The sequence below is a fragment of the Copadichromis virginalis genome, linkage group LG5, assembly GCF_057382275.1.
Source record: "Copadichromis virginalis isolate Kocher_CV1m ecotype Utaka linkage group LG5, C_Virginalis_male_GT1.1, whole genome shotgun sequence".
Taxonomy (NCBI): domain Eukaryota; kingdom Metazoa; phylum Chordata; class Actinopteri; order Cichliformes; family Cichlidae; genus Copadichromis; species Copadichromis virginalis.
In genome coordinates this window covers 14,107,035-14,129,174 of record NC_140622.1, presented here as the reverse complement: position 1 = coordinate 14,129,174, position 22,140 = coordinate 14,107,035, and the positions used below count along the sequence as shown (strand labels likewise).

At 41.8% G+C, this 22,140-nt stretch overlaps 2 protein-coding genes across 4 annotated transcripts in view; one reads left to right on the top strand and one right to left on the bottom strand.

The window, feature by feature from the left end:
- The window catches only part of atxn7 (ataxin 7), a 28,349-nt gene extending 11,719 nt beyond the window's left edge, over positions 1–16,630 (top strand). For all 3 annotated transcript variants that reach the window (XM_085456055.1, XM_085456056.1, XM_085456057.1), the window contains 9 exons: positions 4,144–4,248; positions 9,302–9,590; positions 10,018–10,337; positions 10,675–10,757; positions 11,417–11,697; positions 11,848–12,037; positions 12,147–12,268; positions 12,372–13,518; positions 14,263–16,630. In XM_085456055.1, the coding sequence (XP_085312181.1) occupies positions 4,144–4,248; positions 9,302–9,590; positions 10,018–10,337; positions 10,675–10,757; positions 11,417–11,697; positions 11,848–12,037; positions 12,147–12,268; positions 12,372–13,518; positions 14,263–14,280 (2,555 nt within the window). In that variant the 3' untranslated portion in view covers positions 14,281–16,630. The remainder of the gene's footprint in view (positions 1–4,143; positions 4,249–9,301; positions 9,591–10,017; positions 10,338–10,674; positions 10,758–11,416; positions 11,698–11,847; positions 12,038–12,146; positions 12,269–12,371; positions 13,519–14,262) is intronic.
- An 831-nt stretch (positions 16,631–17,461) lies between these two features.
- psmd6 (proteasome 26S subunit, non-ATPase 6) lies at positions 17,462–21,066 on the bottom strand. Its single transcript, XM_085456058.1, has 8 exons — positions 20,760–21,066; positions 19,951–20,156; positions 19,400–19,545; positions 19,076–19,295; positions 18,881–18,989; positions 18,564–18,732; positions 17,758–17,835; positions 17,462–17,678 (listed from the first exon to the last, which is right to left on the bottom strand). The coding sequence occupies exons 1-8, from the start codon at positions 20,902–20,904 to the stop codon at positions 17,582–17,584; spliced, it is 1,170 nt and encodes a 389-aa protein (XP_085312184.1). The 5' UTR covers positions 20,905–21,066; the 3' UTR covers positions 17,462–17,581.
- Positions 21,067–22,140: the final 1,074 nt, after the last annotated feature.

The following is a 22,140-nucleotide window of genomic DNA, read 5'->3' as shown; positions in this document are numbered from 1 at the left end:
TCGTATGCTTGGTTAGCTACCCCTTAAACCGAGTTGAACTCTTACGGGAGATAGTTAGATGCTGCTCTCGATCGCTGTCAACAAAACACAAAATGATAGATTATGTCTCGGAAAATTTCTGTCCTGTGTAGAGTTCATGAAACTTGGAGAATCAGCGCCAACGTGCAATGGAGCGGTGTTGATGGTACGAGACGTAGGACACCACTAAGTCACTGTATCTTTTCATCTGTCAACCATTTAGAACATTTTTCTGCATAAAGGACAGAGACAGAATGCTCATCTGAAATTCAAGGATGCGGGGTCAGTTGACATTTCGCTGTCATGAAACATGTCTTTATCATGTTGCGGCGTCTGTCAGTGACTGTTGTTTGTGTCATGGGGCTCATCAACACATGCTGCTCGTGGCAGAAGTCTGTCTTCATAGAAAGCCTGTGTGTGCGCGTGCGTCTGGTAGGGGTATTACAAGTGGATGACTACATCGCTCTGCCATGACTCACCACCAGATTCCTTCTGTGGCGTTACTGCCATTCTACCACACGCAGATGAATAACATGCACGCACACAGATTATAAGAATGTATGGTACTAGATGACTGATGAATTCATCATTCTGTCACGCTGTTGATAAATTTTACAGTGGCACTGTCACAGTCAGGGAAGCTGGGAAATGTAGTGCCACTGTCAGCCACAGGTCAGATGCAGCCAGCATGTGCGCTACTCATCGGCAGCCAGAGCTGCTACGATTGCACCTAGCTCGTTCATCACTGCCACGGATGAGGATGCTGAAATTAACTGGACTCTCATTCTCTTCCCCTGCCTCGTGCTCTCAGGCTCTCTTTTCCTCCTCCTTCAAGCGTATGTCCTTTGCTCACTGCCTCTTTGTCTCGCAGAGGCCTCAGACGGCTTCTCTGTTCGTTTACTGCGACTTTGTTCCCGTTTTGCGCTCTTTTCCTTTTGTCTTAAATTCACCGTTCTGTCTTATTTCTTGTCTACATTGACTTTCTTTCTCTCTGTCTTTAACACCTCATGTTTGAAAAAGAAGAAAATGGAGGTTGAGACGAGGGCAGACACAGTGGCGTTAGACCACTTTTGAAGTCGGACAGTTTTAGCAGTAAAGGCCATTTAGTGCTATGGCACTGAATGTGGAGTAGCAAAGCTGTATAGCATGTCTACTTTCATAGTTGAGCATCCCATTAGAAAAATACTAATGAAAAATACTGCACGTGAACTGCTGCAGCAGTTCGGAAACGAGTCTTGTTTGACCTTGCTATTGATCCAGTGAGGAAATGTGGTTGGATGCTGCAGTTCCTGTCCTGTTTCAGTAGATTTGAGAGAAAGGCGTTTTTAATGAAAAATACACAGGAAGTTATTGATTTGGCAAATATGTTTGCTCTCTCATTATATCTGCAATTTGCTACTTGGATAAGCAAATTGGGTAGAGACAGAATAGAATTAAAGTAGATGCGTTGAACATAGAAGTTGCCTACGCTAGCATTTAGCTATTGTTTTGATGGCTTGTTCTTTTGCAACTGGCATAGTGAATACTCCATGTCACATTTTACCACTCGTAATTCACATGCCTTTGTCCATTAAGTGAGGATATTTTCCTTCCTCTTTGTAGCAAGCAGATACTTTGAAAGCAAGTCTTTTTGGTCCATTGCTGTTGAAGGAGACACTTGGCAAAATGGCTTCAGACAATTGAAACACATTAAGTAGCATTGGACTTGTCAATTCATCCACACACGATTGCCTCTGACCTCCTTGAGAGAGAATCTGCCAGGTACATCTTTTATACGGTCTTTGCTTAATGGCCCTCATCCCTTCAAGACTTGGCCAGTGATGTTTGGAGAACCCTTGATGGTCCTGGCGGAGTACATATTGAACAGGGGCTCCACTTCTCTGCTCTTGTATCCTCTCCTCTTCTCATCTCATCATAACGCCCCAGGCAATCTCTTAATTAGCCTCCTTAATTAGGTGGTTTCTGGTTCTCTCCGCCAGAGTAAATTTTGATCACATTCTGCTGAGAAGCAGCACTTCCCTCTGATTCGCCTTGGAGTGCCTTTAAAGCGTGAGGTTTGTCATTGGGCAGAGGTTCTCCAGCTGAAGACACCTTTGCATTCTTGCTTTTTATGGTTTTCTTTGTATTTGCCTATTTACTATTGGGAAATTCTTGTTTTTACAGTTTTATCCAGGAAGAAATGCATCATGATCCATGATGTTGTGTGCGTCAGCATTTTAATTTTAACCCTATACTGTCATCTTCATGGAAATATGACCTGACTTTAGGGATCAGGTTTCACAAGGTGGTAACCTACATGACTAGTTTAGTTAAGCTGCATTTTAAGCATTTCTGTACACCTGGGACTGCCAGCTTTTACATCTTGAAAAACACCATAAATAACTCCATTTAGTCTGCCCAACTGCAAAAGTAATTCATTCTTTATAGGTTAATTTCATAATTACTTTTACCAATTAAATCAATCAATTAAATATTAAAGCCATGTTTGACAGAGAAAACCTCAAACAAGCGTTGCGACCTGGGCGAGATTCAGAATTTCATTTGGACCTTTTGCAAAACTGCCCCTTCTCAGAATATCTGGTAGTTTCCCTTGTTAGCTCAGAGTGTGGCATTCCAAAAGGCAGACTTTCTTTGTTTCTTAATAACAACATAGAAAGCACTAAGGAGATGGCACCCACCTTATTAAACCTGATTCCTTAGTGATATCTCCTAATTATTGAGTCAGAAATGTCGCACGCTCTAAGCCAGTCCTGGGTTTGTTTATATCTTGGAAAGGCAACCTTTGGATTGGTGCTTATCACCAGTACTTGTTCTCCATGGTGAATAAGGGCTCATAAGTGATCTATATTTACAAATCACTCCTGGGTTGCATGTGTACTTGGCCAAACTGCTTTCCTGAGCTTGTTAATTTTTTTAAAATTCCTATTATGGATTGTGTTACAAATTTATTTTGTCTAAGCTGTTGAACAAGAGCACAGTTTCTGAACTTTGCCTCTGTAAACCACCACAGTGGATTTCTAATAAAGTAGCACTGTGTGATATATTGTGCAGGCTCTTGCTACAGCAGTGCTTTACATAGTTCATCTATTTCAAAGGTTCAAAAGAAATTGGACAGTTAACTGATATGCAGTTTCGTGGCCAGGTGTGGCCTGTTGTTTCATTTTAAATTAAGAAGATAAAAGGCTAGGAGTTGTTTTCAAGTGTTAAATTAGCATTTAGTAGTTCATGAGTATTCTGACCAGCGAGGCGTCATTTAGGAATGAATGTTGATAACATTTTGTTCACACCTGCTTCAGTCTTTATCGGTTTCAGTTTTCTGTGTGCAGAAAAAGTAGGTTTACACAGGTTTTTATTATCTCAGTCACTAAACCAATACTGCCTCCTACTGTCTGTACTGGAGGACATTGAGGGTACAAAGGACCCCCTGACTGTTAAAGGCCAAACAGAGCAGTTTCTTCAGGTCACTGCCTTCAATGCAGATTAGTAGAACACAAGCCACTGCACACAGCCTCAGCATGGAAAGTATGTAGCTCCAGAAGCACCTCAACTCTGGCTACTTTATAGGTTCTCTCACTGACTGGCTGAAAAGCAGATATTGACTTTAATGTATTATTTATAATCTGAAAATGTTAGAATTATGTTAGTTTGTCCACTGAACTTTGAGACCGTGAAATGTAGGAGCTATGTAAAAGAATATCTACCATTGCTAAATGGGTGGGGCAGTATTTTGTACCACTTGAATTTAACTTGAGTCTACATTTATGACTCTGTGATTGCTAAATTTCCTTTTCTGCTAGGATGGAGTAGAAAAGGACAATTCTGAAAAGTATGGCCTTGTTCACACATTTATGGATCCTACTGTATGTGTTGGGCAATAATTCAGAATTGCTGTTAGGGCTCAGCCAAGAATGCATTTTCTTGTGGTCTGCTGCGTTTGTCTATTTACCCCTCGGCCCACTCCCCAACAAATGCACATTAAATATAAAACAAAGTAAGCAGTTGATGTTTGGTTGCACATTGAACAGTGTGTATTTTGCAGAGTCTGCTGCCAACTGTGGCATCGGTCACGCTTTTATTTATTCTCCTTGAGTTGAGCCCCATCTGCTTCTATCTTCCCGTTTACAGACATGTCCATATTTGGCCAGTGTCCCGCACAGGACGACTTCTACCTGGTGATGTGCAGCCACTGTGGTCAGGTAGTCAAGCCACAAGCCTTTCAAGCACACTTTGGTAAGTGATACACACGCACACACACGCCTTGATGTATCTATATATTCAGTTATTTTTCATGCAGCTGGGGTGCAGAGCTAGATTTCCTAGATTCACGTAGTAGCAATAATCCACTACAACAATGAGGTGGCTGTTACTGCAGATACTCAGCAAGGTTTGGGAATAAAAAATTGGGGGGACTCTATATCCATACCCCCCCATACCAAGAGTAATGTGATGTTTCTTTGATTAACACATTCCTAGTAGTGCTTCTTCTTTCTGTGTACCCCCACCCCCCCCCCCCACCCCCCCACCCAGTTTTCTACTCCACTCCACTCAGTAGCCTATTTATTTACTGTTTGTGTGTTATAAATTCTTGTGTTAATATTTGATAGGTCTCTCTCAAGTCTTTCCAGTAGTGGGCTGTTTTAACAGATACAGCTCAGTTAAGATTTCTAGTACTGTTAAGACATTAAACTGGGGATGTTTCAATGGCCACTAAATAGGGCTGCTCAATTAATCGAATTTTAATCACGATTACGATCTGGGCTTTCAACGATCATTAAAAATGACTGAGCCGATTATTAGCCCCTCCCTCATTTATCCGCGACACCTTAAAGGCCGGTCCGTGAAAATATTGTCGGGCATAAACCGGTCCGTGGCGCAAAAAAGGTTGGAGACCGCTGATTAAGAGGACCCGAGGGAAGCTCGGAAAGCTAAGCAGAAGTTATTTGGAGAGTGACTGCCGTTGGTTGAAAAGAGAGTTTAAAAAAAGAAACTTCAGTGGTGTTGCACACTATTTTATATTATTTTTTTAAAGTCATTGTTAACCCTTTAAAGCCGGTCAGAGCAGCACGCTCCGTTTTGCGTAACTATTTTTAAATCCCTGTAGAACCTGAACCGTGTAAGCTAGCGCAATAATTTGTTTTGCATATGAAACCGGAGGAGTTGTACTTACATCTGATGCCATCAGCTTGTCCTCGGTCACGGTTTCGTTCCACATATAGCTTTGCAAAAACTGCATAAAAAGCGCTTGCAGGAACAAAAACATAATATTCCAGAAACACGCTTTGCCGTTCCTATCAGCTGTTCGTAACACTTCCCACAGTGAAATGATGCACATGCTGTTTTCTTTGCAAATTTGCATCATAGGATTGTTTTTTGTTTTTCCTGCAGTATATAAAAATTGCTGTATCTCCAAAATAAAACTATGAAGACACTCAAAATAAATTTCCTGTGGTGGGAAACTATTTTTTGCAACTTTATTGTATTTAAAGTTTTGAGGGATAAGCCTCTTAAATTTCTCCAAGTAGAAATATATGTAAACAAAACAAAAGCGATTTTCAATTTTTTTTGTAGTTTATTGCACTTTTTTGCAATTTATGTAATTACTATGGACTTAATGCATACATATTATTAAAATATGGGCTATAACAGTTGTATTGATGTATAGCAACTTGAAATGCTCCCACAAATGGCACTACAGCATGTAAAAAAAATAATATAAGCTCTGGTGGACTTGGTTCTATAGTAGGTCTTAAAGGGTTAAATAAATATCGTCAAATAATCGTGATCTCAATTTCAGTGAAAATAATCGTGATTATCATTTTTGCCATAATCGAGCAGCCCTACCACTAAATACCTGGAAGTGCCTGTTCTCTGAAGTGCAGCAGCAATTACACTTATCAAGGTCAACCACAAGAGGGAGGTATAGCAGCACATGGCTTCTAGGGTAAAACTGTCCTTGGAACTGTGTGAACATCACTCAGACTTCTCCATCATTGTTAAACAGTATAGATATATGGGTGTCTCTGAAATACAGCCTCTATTTTGAGGTGTCAGGGGGTTTTGAAGGAACTGTAGATAAACACTGGATGGCAGTACCAAGTGTAGAGTAAAACAATCATTATCAGAACATGTGGCTTTACTCCATATACAGGGGTTGCATTGTTAATGCAGACTGTGCTCTGCTTGGTCCGTGGTGTAGAAGCACCCAGAGATTTACAGTGATTTCATCATGTTTCTTGATATTTGTTTCTTCAGCTGTTTGCTGCTGCTGATTCTTTGTGTGAACAGATTGTCTGTAGTGTGTTTATCATAATGAATGCACCAGTCTCTTTTTCGTCTTTTGCAACATCTTTAAGTTCTGTTCTCAAAATCAGGCGGTGAAGCTAAACCCAAAGATTCCCCATCACAGTAAATCTTCCGATTTGAGCCGCTGGATGCAAATAATTACTTTTTTTTTAAAGAAGCTTTTAAACTATGCAATATCAAAATTATTTAAAAAAACAAAACAAGTTTCACTTAATGAACTTATTGCATCAGCTATAACCACACAGTCTAAATCTAAGTGAAACTCTGTAGCCATGTATGTGTGGCCATACAGAGCAGCAGTGCTCTTGCTGTGTTTTACCCCATGTCCTCTCTGTGATGTCATTATGGGAGGACCCGTGCAGCGTTAACGTGGGGAAAAGGCACTGATCTCAGCACCATTGAGATGGTCTCAATATGATATTAGCGTGCTTCTTTGAGACCATCTGTCTCCCTTTAGGTGTCTGTGCTTCTCGGCTGAGGCTGAGCCCAGCAAGGGTGACACTCACCACGGAACGGGAAGCTGCTGCTTTGCTTGGCGTTTTATGCATTTGTTTATGAACTTGTCTAACAAAGACTCCTCAGAGATCGAGACATACAGAATTTTACACTCAGTGTCTTGAGCTCAAATGGTAAAAGAAGGGAACCACGGTGGATTTGAGTTTCTGGTTAACTCAAGGTTTTAGTTTTACCTTTTTTTTTTCTTTTCTTTTTTTTTTTTTTTTTAAATAGGTTACACTTTGTCTTTACTTAAACATGATGTCTGTGGAGTTTGTAGTAAGGCCATTACACTTCTTGATTTTCTTTTTTTTTTTCACTTCTGCAGGCTGGGATTCCCCCATGCCACTGAGCCAGCTGTTTGATAATATGAAACATGATATTAAGGCTCCTCCTATGTCTTGTGTCTGTCTGTCCTTTTTTTTTTTTTTTTTTTTTTTTCCTTACCTTTTTTCCTCCCCTACATCAGTTATGACTACCATTGGTGCTGCTGTTGGCTTTCGTTGTTTTGTAGACAGAGCACCACTGTCTCACTTGGATATCTTGTTGTGAGTTTGTGTGCAGAGGTTTGCTGTTGACTGGGACAGGACAAGACAGTGAGAGGAAGTGGGAGGGAGGCAGTGAAAGAAAAGCTTTTGGGTTGTTTGGCTTCTTAGAAGTGGGAGGGGAAAATATCTGGAGTGTAGGTTGAATGGATGTGCGGGAGAGGCCCCTAGGTGTGGAGAGGGCACGCTTAAAAGCACTTCTTTCCCTTTTCTTTCAGAAAGCAGAAGTTTAACAGTTAGGTGTGTGTGTGTGTGTGTGTGTGTGTGTGTGTGTGTGTGTGTGTGTGTGTGTGTGTGTGTGTGTGTGTGCGCGCGCGCGCGCGCGCGTTCTTGAGGAATATAGCTGAAGGCAAATGGGAGTGGTACCTTTTTTGAGCATTCGTATTCTTTGTAGCCACTCCACTTTTTTTGTTACCTGTGACAGTGAGTTTTGTCCCACAACCCACTCCCCAGCTTTACCATATAGTTAGCTATAATCACACAAAATGGGACTAAATCAAAAGACTGTTGAGAGGTGAGTGCACACATAAGCAGATTTGGGGCAGAGGGTCTAGGTGACCATACTTAGCAGAAGACCTTTCATGTTATTTTTTTATTTTTTTATTTTTTGACCATTTAAGAAGCTTTGAAAAAAAGTTAAAATACTTTTTCCTATAATCCTGGTGGTTTTCCTTTGGCCAAAACCTCTTTCGTGGAGGTGCCTGTTTTTATTTATTTATTAATCATGCAGGAAAAACACTGGTGACATTAGCCAGCTGACACAGATTCTTGGTAGAAAATTACTAATGCTTCTGGTGCTGATGCACCTTTTATCTCTCATTTCTTTTAAGCATGCAGTTATTTTCTGTCCTGTCTTTCGTTGCTGCTTCTCAGAGCTGACTATGAGTGTTTAGTCAAATGTTTATTTGCCGTCTCTCTTCTGAAATTCTCGTTAGTCACCTTTGTCTGTCTTGTTCCTCTGTATATCCTTCAGTTTTGCTCACATGCAGCTTCCAGCAGGAGATTCTCTCCATGTCAGATGTTTCCTCACTGCTGAAAATTCTCAGTTTGGTTTAGGTGAGGGAGCTCCCTGGATTGAGCGTGATCGAGGCAGGGCGTATGACACCCACGCTCACGTCTGTCAGTCTCTCTTTCTCTACATGTAATCAGAGCAGCAGGAGTGTATGTCGGTCTGTGTCACCCAGAGCGCCCACTATTTCTGTTAGAGAGCTGCTGCTTTTGCCAAGATTCAGATCTCTCTGCTTCATGCTTCCAGTCATTTCTGAATTAAAACAAAAAATCCTTCATGATGTTTTTGTCTACCTTTTTCTTTTTAATTGTTTATGCAGTGGCAGCTAATCAACCTTAAACTATGAAGTGCTTGTGTAGTGGTGACATTGGGACAGCAGCTTTTGTTGTACGCTGTTACTAAAAATAGGATGTGATGTGAGCCTTTTTTGAAAGTAGATCTGTAATTGTCTTGTGTAAATGTGTAATTGGTGTGATTTGTGTTCACACAGAGTTTGTTCATTTTAGAAAGCAGTGTGCTTAAAGACAGCTAGTTTTGGATTTAAGCAGATGAGCATTTCCCCCCCCTCCAAGTTCTATTTTTGTCTTTCCATCCACAACTAAGCATCACTCTAACCTTTTCTGCTGTCTTACTGACTTTCATCAGTTTGCACAGCAGCTGTTATAAGAAGCTCAGGCAAGAAAGAAAGCTCTTGACCTGTTGGCCAGTTCTATTTCAAGATGCAGCGCATGAATCACCAATACTGCTTATTAGCTGTTCAGCTAACATGCTCACAGCTGTTAGAGGGAGATTTTTAATGTTTCCATTTCTCTCTCTTTTTTTTTTTTATATGAGTCACAACTATGTTTAGTCCTATAGTAGTGTTGGATTATAATTAGTGTGTTAACTATTATGTTTTAATGCCTTTCTGGTTTGTTTGTTATCATTTTAGAGAGAAGACACAGTTCGGCTAGCAAACCAGCGTCCACCTCGCCGTTTCCTGCGTCTGCCAGGAACCGGAGCAGCGGCAGTGGGATTGGGCCCGGGGTGGGCTCGGTGTCCGTAGCTGCAGTGGCTACCGGAGGCATCCTTGGTCGACCTTCAGCTGCTAGCTCAAGCTTACCCTCCTCTTCATCGTCGTCCTCCAATCCCAAACTTGTCAAACCAGCCAAAGAGAAGCTGCCAGGCGTTCAGCGAAGACCCCCCTTTGCCCCCTTCAGGATGAACCAGCCAGAAAAGATGTAAGTTTCACTCTGCACAGGTGCAGGGTTGTTACAACCACATTTCTGGCAGACATACTAAAGTCTAATTTAAAAAAAACTATTTTGAAATGGAGACTACTTGTAATAGTTTTTGTAGCAATACTAGTACTTGAAAATAAGGTACTACTGCTTATTGATGGTTTATGTGGCAGTCAGAGCTATTTGCCTTTACTGCTTGTTTCTCGGTAGAAATCTGATTCAGTCATTTATACGCGAGTGTTGATTTTGACCTTTTTCTTCTTTTGAAGGTGTTTTATATATAGCGGAACATTAGTAGTGATTGTCCTCGCAGGGCCATCCATATGTCCACATCTGTCTCTTACCATACGCTTGTCACTGGCTCACTGTTTCTAACTCTCAGCTTCCTCCTCACCACCCTTTTCATCGCTGTCATCTTCTCTTCCAGCCTTCCAGCTGTCAAGATGGACAAGATGCATCCGAAGCCGGACACGCCAGCTAAGCCGGCGCAAGCTCCATCTGCCCCCGCCACCACCTCATCCTCCTCTACATCCTCCTCTAGCACCACTGTGAGCTCCAACACTACCGCCATCACGACCTCCTCATCAGCCCTAAAAGCAGGCCTTAACTGTCCCTCCATACCAAAGCCTCCATTACTGGCCCCAGGCCAGATTCCCAATGGCAAGGGCCACCTCACTGTCCTCTCGGAGAAGAAGCAGGACAGCAGCAGTGCGAGTAGCAGACGTCACGTTAACAAGAAAGTCACAGGTCAGCTGGAATGTGGAACGAGGGGGGACTAGTTACATTTTGTCATTTTTTCAGAGTATTTAAAAGTCTCATACAGCATTACATGCTTAGCCTGAATGTTTTTGTTTTTTATAACCTTGCTTTTTAATCTATTAGACGAACCTCCCATTAGGTTCCTATTTTATTGCCTATGAAAGAGTGTAACTAGCAGACATCATTTCAGAATGTTGTCAGCAGCTTAAACAAAATGTCCCATACATTATCTTAGAGGGGAAAGGCTTATGTAATGTTAACACAACTTGTCCCAAATTATGAAGGTAACAAATGTTTTTCTCCTCCCCCTTTGCTCTGCCATCAGAACGTGAGTTTAATCCAGATATCCACTGTGGCGTTATAGATGTGACATCTCGAAAACCCTGCACAAGATCCCTAACATGCAAGGTAACAAAGTCCCTGCTTTGCATGCTGCAACTGAGCTGTATAAATGCATTTTATTTTTAAAGAGAATTGGGCTGGTAATGCTCAGCAGTCTTTCTTGTTGTCAGCAATGAGGATCAAAGCACACTTGCTAGATTCACAAGATGATCTAACGTGTTCTTGACATACTTGTGGAGGCAGCAAGCTTCAAACCTCTGGGTGAGCGTTTCCCACGGCAGCCACAGGCTGACAATTGAGGGCCGGTGTTTCTAGGACACATGCTGTCAGCTCAGATGGTTTGCCACAAAGAGGAGCACAGCGTAACTCTGAGGAGCCTGTAATGATGAACTCTACTGTGAAATATAGGAAACTACAATGTCTGTGTTTAATGAAACTGCAAAATGCCGTCACTCGTTGTGTTTTAATATAAGTGGAGCACTTTGGCATACAGTTCAATTATGTCGTATTATTCTATTTAATGTGTAGAATATTACCAAAGTTATTATTTGCATTTCAAAGGATGGTTGTGATTGATCGTAATTGATGTTGTAAAAATTTGTTAGAGCCAGAGCTGCCAAGTATAAACAGCAATAAAAAAGGAAATTAAGAGCGGTTCTAAGGAGAACTCTCTCTCCAGCTCTTACCATAATGAAAATTCTATTGACTTTATAATGTCTCAACAGACACATTCCTTAAGCCAGCGGAGGGCGGTGCCAGGGCGGAGGAAGCGCTTTGACACATTGCTGGCAGAGCACAAGAACAGAACAAGGGAGCGGGAGAGGGAGCGAGAACTCCACCAAAATCATTCCCAGCAAAACCCCCCTCTCAGGGACCCACACCCCTCTTCCCACCTCACTTCTGGCCATGATGCCCACCAGGTGGCTCATGGAAACGGCCCAGCCCTTGATGCCACTAAGCCTTTGCCAATTGGAAAGCCCAAATTTCACAGCCCTGGTCTTCCACGGTAATTGCTGTGCCACACTTTGATTTTTTGCTGTGCTTGTATTGTGTCTGTGTGTAGCTTTGCTCACACAGGCTTAAAACAGACAGTTTTAATTTGATTCAGCTTTGATGAATATGGTGAAAGTGACTGGGCACAATTTCTCTCCATTAGACTAAACAGCAGTCACGGAGGTGGTATTTCTGGAGACTCTGCAGCAGTCCACGAGTCGCTACACCATCCCCAAACGACCCCCGATGGCTTTTCTAGACCATCCAGTGATGAGGGAGAGAATGAGGAGCGTGAGGACAATGCTGAGAAACTGGACTGTCACTATTCAGGTTATCATCCACGACCGGCAGCTGTAAGTGCACTTCATCTGCTGTTACCCCCAAGGAACTTTCCTTTTTTTATTACACTGGTCAAGCCATTAAAGATTACAGTTCTCATCTGTTCTTCCCTTCTATTCCCAGTACTGTACTTTTGGGAGTCGACTGTTTGGGAGAGGCTATTATTCCTTTGACCGGCGATGGGACAAAGTGCGATGTACCCTCACCACAATGATGGAAAAGCATGTCAACTCCCAAATGTGGAAGTAAGTCAGTCTTGGACTCGTCCTTTTTTCTTTTTTTTTCTTTTTTTTTTAAATTTATGAGTCAAGTTAATAATTGGCTAATTTCTGATATTCTTTGCTTCAGGAAAATCCCCTTAGCCTTGGAGAACTCCTCCTCTGTTGCACCCACCTATAGGACAAGCACAAATTCCCACTGTAGCACTCCCTCTTCAGGCTTCCTGGGCCCTCCTGCCACCTTGCCGCAGACTCCTTACAGCCAATCCTACGAGGGCAAGTCAGTGCTCTCCTATGGGACCACCTTAAATGCCCGCAGCTCGCCGCAGGGTGGGGCTGAGCACCCGGCCTATGGCACCACACAAGCCCGACAAGTGTCTTCGTCGCCGCAGATGCCTTCAGCCCACTTGTCCTCATCCTCTTCTTCTTCAGCTCCTTCCCTAACCTCAGGCCGGGTGCCTAAGTCCCGTTCCTCTGGCAGCAGCACTACCAAATCGTCATCATCTTTTAAGCCCAAGGAGAGCTCGTCTGGCTCCTCCATAACCGTCATCCCCAACGCCACCAGTGGAGGAAGCACTGGAGCCAACAATACCAGTAGCGGCGCTAGCTTCAGCTCGGGGAAGAAGAGGAAGAACAGTTCTATCCTCTCTTCATCCCATGGCTCCACTGAATCTTCCTCTTCCAATGCCAACTTCTCTTCCTCCTCTTTTAAGAAGAACTGTGCAAATGTCGGCAGCTCAGGGAGCACCTACCACCACAGCTCATTAGGTCCTTCGTCCTCATCGTCATCCTCCTCCCATAGTGGGGTTCACAGTGTGGGGCTTAACTGTGGGCCTACTGTGCGAACAAACTCCCTTAGCCTCAAGGCCGAGCTCTCTGGCAGTTCCGCCGGTGGCTCCTCTGGGCCACCAGCACGAGGTCCTCCCTCGGGCAGCCCTGCAGAGTCCATCAAGCGTATGAGCGTGGTAATGAACAGCAGTGACTCAACACTTTCACTGGGACCTTTTGTCCACCACCAATCCTCATCTGACCACCACACCAGCTTTAGTCACCACTCCTCAGACGGGCGCCTGGAGGCCAAGAAGCGCAAAAGCTCTTCTGCCTCCAGTGGCGTAAATAGCGGAGGTGGGGAAGGTGGGCTCGGAGTAGGAGGTGGGGGGCCAGGACCAGGTAGACCCAAAGTGGCCAAGTCACCTGCCATTAACAACATCCATGGGAAGCATGGGCGGAGTATACCAGGGACACCGGGTCTACCCAACAACTCTCATTTACATCAGGTTGGTTTTTGAGACACATTCAGGATGTGTTTTCGTTTTCACTGATTGCATCTTGTGAAAGATTTCATTTCTTTCTCAGTTCACTGCACTTAAAATTTGGGGATGTGGGTCATCTTAGGATAAGGATGGATATTATTAAGATTTTAAGGATACTACATTAAACCATGATTACAGTTCCACATTTTTCAGATATATATTAGGTCACGGCAATTTTCTTATTCTGAACACAGACTAATAAAAGTGTAGTGTATTACTTCAAAATAAATGAACAAAGTATGACTATGAACACCTCACAGTTCTGAGCTATCATGCACATAAACTGCATCCTCCAAGCAAAGTGCCCAAGTGGTATTCAGCCATAATCCTTTTTAAAAAAAAAAAAAAACAAAAACTTTTTTCTTTTGTTTTTCATGTGAATTATCAAAATGAATGAAATGAAATATTAAAGAACCTGAAGGGCTGATATAAACTGAGTAAAGATGAGGAAATGAGGTATTCATAGTATTTGATATATAATGCCAAAAGTATCAGGTGATAAGACATTTCTGATTACATTCAATGATCTTGACTGACATTTGAATCTCCCGATTTAAAAAAAAAAAAAAAAAAAAAAAAAAAAAAAAAAAAGACAAAGAAATAATTCTTGCTAGAAATTAAAGCCTCATCTTAAACTGCAAAACTAGTTTATGGACTGATGACTTTACAGCCATTTTAAGATTATGTTTTTCTCCTCTCCTTTTCCAGCCAAAGGCTCGTCCCTGACAGTGGTGTCCGGCTTCAGTGTATGAAACTGGCAGGCGGGCGGGAAATAATCCAGAGTGGTCCGCATACTGCTCTGGAATGCATGAGGCCTTCTGAAATCAAATCCACATTACTCTCAGCTTCCCACAATCCTCAGGGTGGAGATAATTTGGACTGCCCAATGATGTATATGTGGTCCTTACCGTTTCTCCCAAAGCCATGTGTGTGTGAGGTGCGGGCAGGGGGAACTGAATGGGGGATAGCGTGGAGCGCCAGGGATCTAATGCGCAAGCCTAGGATCCCCCCCCACGCCACTGTTGTCCCAGTATTCTGAGAGGTCTTCCTGTTTGGTCGGAGGAACAATTGCAACAGCCATCGGTCTCTTATCCTGTAGTTCAAAGGTCATTGGGTTCAGGTTAAGGGCTGCTGCAACAAGCCGTCATGACACTGAGCAACTGGGGAGACAACGAGCAGATCTCTTCCGTGTTTGTTTAAAAAAAGAAAAAGGAAAAAAAAAAGACTGTGTGAGAGTGTGTGTGTGTGTGTGTGTGCTTATGTGTGTATGAGTAATGTTTTTTCTCATGTCAAATTCTGCTGGACTACTGGAATTTCCAACTTAATTACACCCCCAGCGCCTGATCTCAGAAGCCTTGCAAGCAAAGCAGTAGGAGAAGCAAACTGTTACTTGCAAAAACCTTAAGAAAAATACACACAATCACCTTGTTTCACTTCTTGTTAGTGTGATTCTCCCTGGTGACATGTTGAGTTACCTCGGGTAACATGCAGTAGCCTGAGACGAGCCCGTAGGGATGATCTGGTCACTTCTTTTATTACCCGGAATAATTATGCAAGTGTTACCTTTCTATGATTTCTTATGATCTTTTTACACTGAACTACAATGGGGCTTTGTAGACCTGGTGAAGATGGTTGTGCTTTTAAATGTGAAAAGGACACCTGATGTGCCCATTCGATTGGATCTTTTGTCAGAGAGGGAGAGCTCGGTCTCGAGGAAGCCTGTTAATTTTCGGAATCTTTTCAGCGTGCAAAATGATAGCCACAGTAGACCTACCCCCAACTGTGAACAGCACTAAATAACTACTTTCTCCACAGGCACTGCTTTAGTTGTCCACAAAGCAAGCCAAAAAGCTGCTATCAGCTTTGCCAACTACTTTTATTTTTTTTATTTTTTTTTTTAAGTAAAAGGTGGGCAGTCTTGCTTATGAAGCGGTGATGGCGCATTTGTGGATTGAAGAAAATCTGTGCAAGCTGTATAACTATAGCCACAAGTTACTTACACCGCTGAGTGAATTCCACAGCTGTATGTGGGCAGATGTGAATTGTATTTTATTTTATTTTTTAAACATAGGGAATCAGGTATGGTACGTCTTAACTGGAGCAAACTTGCACGTCACCTGTCTTCTGTGGGTATGATTGTCCCTCCTGTGTGTAACCACTACCCAAGCTCTGGACGTTACAGTTTGAATGCCTCGCAGTAACACTATGTTCAGAAGAGATTTGTCACAGTAGACGAGGCATTGTACTCTTGTTCCGCTGTCAAAATAGTCTTAAATCAGGCAATACTTGCCCCACTCGTTGGGAAATAGCTTAGGTCAAGAGGTCTCGGGGACGAGCGTTACAGTGTGAGATTCATGGAGATGGCTTCACTGGATATAGATCTTAGATCTTTTGGCAACACCTGTTTTATGGAACCTCCACTGATGTCAATTAATGTGGAAAACCTAGTAGACTTTTTTTTTTTTTTAAATCTTCAGTTAGCTTTTTTTTTCTTGTAGCCTATGTATCAAACAAGTATTGAAGTATCCCTATTTGAGAAAACATATTTTGTTAACAAATTGTACATAGTTCAAATATGTATTTTTGCACAGGCATTTTTTTGTACACGCAGAATTTTTGGTACAATTTTGAAAAATCATTATTTATTTAGTAAAAAACAAAAAACAAAAAAAAGAAAGTCAGAGAACATGACTATTTGAAGTGGTTCACTGCCAAGTCTATATAATGCAATATGCCTATATGTGGAAGCTGAAGCATCTCATGAATCGTGTACTGGGATCCTTTAGGGAAAGAAGTGTTGTCACTGTAGCATGTGTCTGTATGACAGGAAACCTTTATTCACTTTTCAAGGTCTCAATCACATGTGCTTTTACAACACATTTTATGTTGCCTACGAATTAATAAAATAAGTTACTCTGTGACCCAATTAGCCTGTGATTCTGCGATGTCGTGCAGGCTCGAAGCTGTGCCCCCGCTGTCTAACCATCTTTTGTGGACTCTTCAGTCGTAACACTTTGTAAACCTTAAACACATTTCATGATTGAAACATGTTCTTTTATTCCGAAAAAAAAGAAAATAGGCTGAAGGGACTTCAGAAATTATTGCAAGGAATAGGAACATTTTTACGGTCCAACTGCTCGCGTCGTTGTTGCCAAACGAGTAATTTGAATCACAGCTTTTAAAGAACGCGTTGAGCAGCTCTTAAAAGAAATATCAAATTAAGAAAGTGCCTGAATTTGTTTCATCCCAACTGTTTGAGGACAGTATTCGTTGGGTTGTTTTTCCCCTTACTTGAATGTTCAAAGTATTTAGGGGATTTGGCTTTAAGTCTGCCTCTGAACCCTAAATGTAGTGGAACTTGAGCTTGTCAGCTGCCCATTGCGAAACACTTGTTCTGTTTTTGTTTTCCATTGAGATTTTCTTAGCATCGGTGTGTGGCCTAAGCCCCCTCCGGGTTATTAGGGTTTGTATTTAAAAACTTCACTCAAGTGTTTTGTTTACCCTCAATCTCTACTGACATCTCGACTTTGTTTCCAGTACAAGGAAACATTACGAGGATGTTTTCTTTCTTAGCACCGTAGACTTGGAATGTGAAAGTGAGAGAAAATACAGCTTGTCTGGGAAGAAAAAAATAAAACCACCATTCATACTATGTAAAAGCGTGTATAGTTTTTTTTTTTGGTTTTGTTTTTGGGGTATACATTATCAGAATCATTTTCAGCTGGACTTATGTATTGGCTGCTATGTAATTCATGAACAAAACATAGGTTAGAATTAATATTTAAAGTAAAGATTGTATAGTATATTTGTTTTGTAACAAGTTTCTGTAAATAAAATAATTTATACTGCTATTTATAAGAAACGATGTGTCTGCCTCTTTCTTAAAACAAACAGGTGATGCAATGTCAACAGTTAAACAAGTTTTATTTACACAACTGAAGAGTTACTTTGACAAACAAAAGGTCTCAGTATGCCAAAAAAGAATAATACAAGCCCCTTGCTTTAATGAAGATGGCGGCCTCCGTGGTTACATGTTAATAACTCTTGACAGCTTCTGGACTCTGTTGAGAAGCAAGTCGCCCTTCTTGATGGTCTCCTGGTACTGCCAGTTTTTGCTATCCGGTCTGCATGCAAGAACAGGACAAAATTTTAGTGCTCTGGGAATTACTCGAAGTATTGTGGTTTCGATGATAGTTTCATTACCTGTTAGTTTCCACAATTTCATTAACTTTGTCAATTTTACAGTGGAGGCGGCCAGCAGCTATGAATCGGGACAGTTCCCTGTGGGAAGGAGATGGGCATATGTTGCGTTAGCCAGGACCAAAAAAAACCCAACACCAGCATTCCCTAAAATCTGAACAGGGAATTTGGACAACTTTATTTTGACAAATGTTTTCTGTGAATTATTTGGGAACTTAATGGTGACACAAATGTCCAAGAAATACTACAACAACCAACTGCTGCCCTGTAGCTTCATCATATGTAACAGGCATTAGGAGCAAGAATCGCCCCCCAACAGGAAACATAGCATTAACATAGCATTAACTCCCACATTTATGCTGATAACACCCAGTTTTACATGATGACCATCGGCCTATAGACTCCTAATTATATTCTTGAGCAGAAGTAATTCTGATTTAGTAAGTTTCCAATGTACCATCCTGATAACTGTTCTAGACAGATGGTCCAGTTTGAATGTAACAATTTATAGCACAAGTTATTCCAAGACACTAAACCTCATCTATATACATATACATCTTTTCAAGCATGTATATTATGTGATATGTACTTTGCTTTCTGTTTACAGTGTAATTTGTGCTTACTTTATATTTACGTGTTCAAAATAAAACAATCAAAGCATACCAAGAAAAATAAATTTGCACACTCAAAGACCGACAGTTAAGTTTTTCAGTGTTGCCTTCTTGGATGTATTGGCACTCAATAATATTTTCCAAATCTTGCAGAGTTAAATAGTATATGCACAGGTGTTTAAAAACAAACAAACTCACTGGTCAATGAACTCTGTGCTGACACCAAATGCCTCAGCCATGTATCCCAAAGTAAGAGATCGGTAGGACTCTAGCAGCTGGCTGTAAGCCTGAATCCTCATCTCCCTCACGTAGTAGCGGTAGTGTGGGGCAAAGAGCCAGTCCTTCTTCATCTCCTGCTCCACCGTGGCTGTGGCACAAAGTTTCACATTTAATATTTATGTTTTCAGAATATGGCAAAGCACCAACACAAGCATAGATAATGGCTGTAAGTACAGTCTCTTCGCATTCAGATGTTTTTCTTGAGAATACACACACAACAACAACAAAAACCTCACCCAGGGACTGGAAGAAGACTGAGTAACGGCACTCATAGAGTGAGAAAAGGTACTGGCGAACAGAGGGCAGACTGTGGAGCACCTCCAAGATCTCTGCTCCCTTTATAACCTACAGAGAAACATATTTAGTACATTTACCAGCAGACATGTTGCCAAGTTACACATCTTGTGAGCAGACACGAGTCTCTCTCCTACCTTTTCACGGAGGTCAGGCCTCTTGAGAGCAATCATGCAAACATAAACGGTGTAGGTAACAAACGTCTTGTAGTCCATGAGTTCGTAGGAAGTGAAGGTGGAGACTGTGTCGAGGAAGAGCTCAGCAGCTTGCTTGAAATCCCTGATGGCCACACAGTACAGGCCCTGGTAAACCTTCAGACGATTTCTCCTGTCCCAGTCTCCCCCCTCCTCGATAAGGCTGCGGTGAACAGAGATGCACAGACAGATGAGTATTAAATAGAAAAGAAAAAAAAAAAAAGTGCTGACAGATTTGTTTCAGAACAAAGCTTTAAGAGCCTTTACCTCTTGGCTTTCTCCGAGTTGCGTGTGATGAGATCACTATCCATATAAAAGAGGCCAATCCTCAGGAGGTAGAAGACGATGTCTAGTCTGTGACCCAGAGCCACAGTTTTGTCATAAGTCTTCCTGAATGCAGTTAGGGCGCCCTCCTGTGGTGACATCAGATAAGATCAGGCAATAGCCAATCTTACTTTTTGTACATATAACTTTGAAGTGGCAACTGTGATAACCTTCATGCAAACAGCTCTAAGAGAATAAAGGGAAAACAAAATTAAAAACTCATTTCCAGCAATTTAACTGCTGTAAACTTAGTGTTGACATCAAAGGGAATTGTCAACCCCTTTGCTGTGATATCTGGGAACTCCAAGGAGCAGCTATTGTTGGAAAAATTCTGAAAACTAAACTTTATTCAATACGTTTCACCCAAAACACTTAGAAGCAGATATGTGTTGTAGAGTGTTAAAACTAAAAAGATATTCCAACATGCACAGGCATTAACAGTGTTCATTTTCCTACCTGGAAACTTGAATATTCTGACTGCTCTGAAAACATACCTTGTCTCCAATTCTGATGAGATACTCTGCCTTGGCCATCATAGCGTCTCGGATCTCACTCTCTCCCAGGTTCTTCTCTGCATCCTCCAGCACATCATCTAGGCGCTTCAGCTCCTCCTCGTTGGCCTTTTTCATTTTACTCAGCAGGTCACTATCCAGTTGCCACTTCAGCTCCTTGCACAGACTCTCGTAATACGGCGCCATATCTGAAACACAGAAAGCACGGTGGTGTAAAACGTGAAACATCGCTAACTTATGTGACTGGAGTTTTAGAACTTTTATGCTATTTGTGGCTTTTTTGCTGCACTTTTTGAAACTTATTCTTTTTAAACTGTATTGCTTATTGCACTGTAGAGGCTGGTGAGAAACAGTATTTCATTTCAGGCTGGGTAACACCATACGAAAATGACAATAAACGTCTTGAGTCTTAACACGTAGCGTACACCTTTTACGTCTCATATTAACGAACCGGGAAAGGATTTTAACATGACATCGCAAAGGTTGTCACCTTAGCTTAAGGGAAATGTAAAGGCTTAAAATACTGCATAGTGAATGTAAACTCTCTAACTTGGTAATGCTATGCAAAATAGACTACACAGTGAGTTCCACAGTTGACGTCTTCTGTTATCGTTAGCTAGCATGCTAACTTTCCTGCGCTGCCCGTCATTTATTATAAGTTAACATTTTATACATGAGTCACATCTATGGAGCATTTATGTGCCCGGTGTCTTGATGAAGAGACAAAATCGTGCACTGTGAGACTCGTGTTTCCAATGAAACATCTTTTACTGGATGAAATGCTAACTCACTGTTAGCTTTGATAGCGTCCATGAGCTCCGTCTTCACTTTAGCATCCTGTCGGTGACCGTCCATTGTGAGCAGGAACTTCAGCTGTGCTATCCTCAGGTCGGGGTTCTTGGGAAGACCCTCTTCCTCTAGATTCTCTAACGGCATTTTCGGGCTAAATTATATAAACAAATGAACAAACTCAAGCCTTTCTTTGAGTAGACAAAGCCTACAACGACTCGCCTTTACGCTAGTGAACGATGACTACGGAAAACACTGGACTCTGCTGTTTCCGCCGCAGCAGCTTTCAGCAAAGGGAGAAAAGAGCGGAGACAGACTGAAAGCTAACAAGAGACTTAGAGAAGTGCTGCCCCCTGTTGGAGATTAGTGTGAACAACGCCACTGTTATTGTGCGATTCGTTAATAATATATCTAAATATTAAAGCTATATACACACCATTCTTGAAAGTACTGACCATTTTCATCACTGTATTCACAGTTTTGCTCTCACTGTAAACAAAATCCAAGTCAAAGTCAAAGTCAGCTTTATTTAAAAAAAAAAACGTGTACAGATCATCCACAGGAATTTTAAATTGCAATGCTCCCACGGCCCTCAGTGTACACTAAAACAACATAAAGATAAAAAGATAAAAATAAAATAAAAGTCTAAAGCGGGTGCAATAGGTGTCCTGGAGGGAGGGAAAAGAAACACCTACGATCCTCTCCGCTGCTCTCACTTCTCGTTTTATCAGCATGTGTAGCTTCCACAAACAGGAAGGGACACAGTGTAAACGTGAAGGGGTGTGTTGTCAAGTTATATTACTTGTTAAGGAAAATATCTAATCAGCAACAGCTCAAGATGGAAGAAAGGTGATTTAAGTGACTTTGGTCTTGTTCGTGCCAGACATCAGAGGAGAATGGCCAGACTGATAAAGAATCAGAATCGTGTTTATTGGCAAAGTATATGTGCAGACACATACAGGGAATTTGGTTCCGGTAGATGGTGGCTCTTAAGCACAGCAATGTAAATCACACACACGCACGCACGCACGCACGCACACACACACACACATACGTGTCTATATATACACATTACACATACATACACAAAGCTGTGTAAACCAACTATAAATAACGAATCTAAACGTATATACATAAAATACAGAAATGAATGAGGTGGAATGAATACTACAAAATGTACATAAGGTGCAGCTGCAGTCTGGCAGTGGGAGCAGTGTGACAGGTCAACTGTTAAGAAAGAAAGAAACTGTTCCTGTGTCGGGTGGTCCTGGTCTGCAGGCTTCTGTACCGTCTGCCAGAGGGCAGCAGATCAAAAAGTCTGTGTGCAGGGTGTGAGGGGTCTGTGATGATTTTCCCTGCCCGTTTCCTGGTTCTTGAGAGGTA

Bases quoted from the DNA above. Each gene is read 5' to 3' on its own strand.
- psmd6 (XM_085456058.1), bottom strand. From the start codon at position 20,904: ATGCCGTTAGAGAATCTAGAGGAAGAGGGTCTTCCCAAGAACCCCGAC. The intron at 20,157-20,759 runs GTGAGTTAGCAT...TCTGTGTTTCAG, and splicing joins GGACGCTATCAAAGCTAACA to ATATGGCGCCGTATTACGAG. The intron at 18,733-18,880 runs GTGAGGTTTTTG...TTTGTGCCACAG, and splicing joins AGTCTTCTTCCAGTCCCTGG to CCACGGTGGAGCAGGAGATG.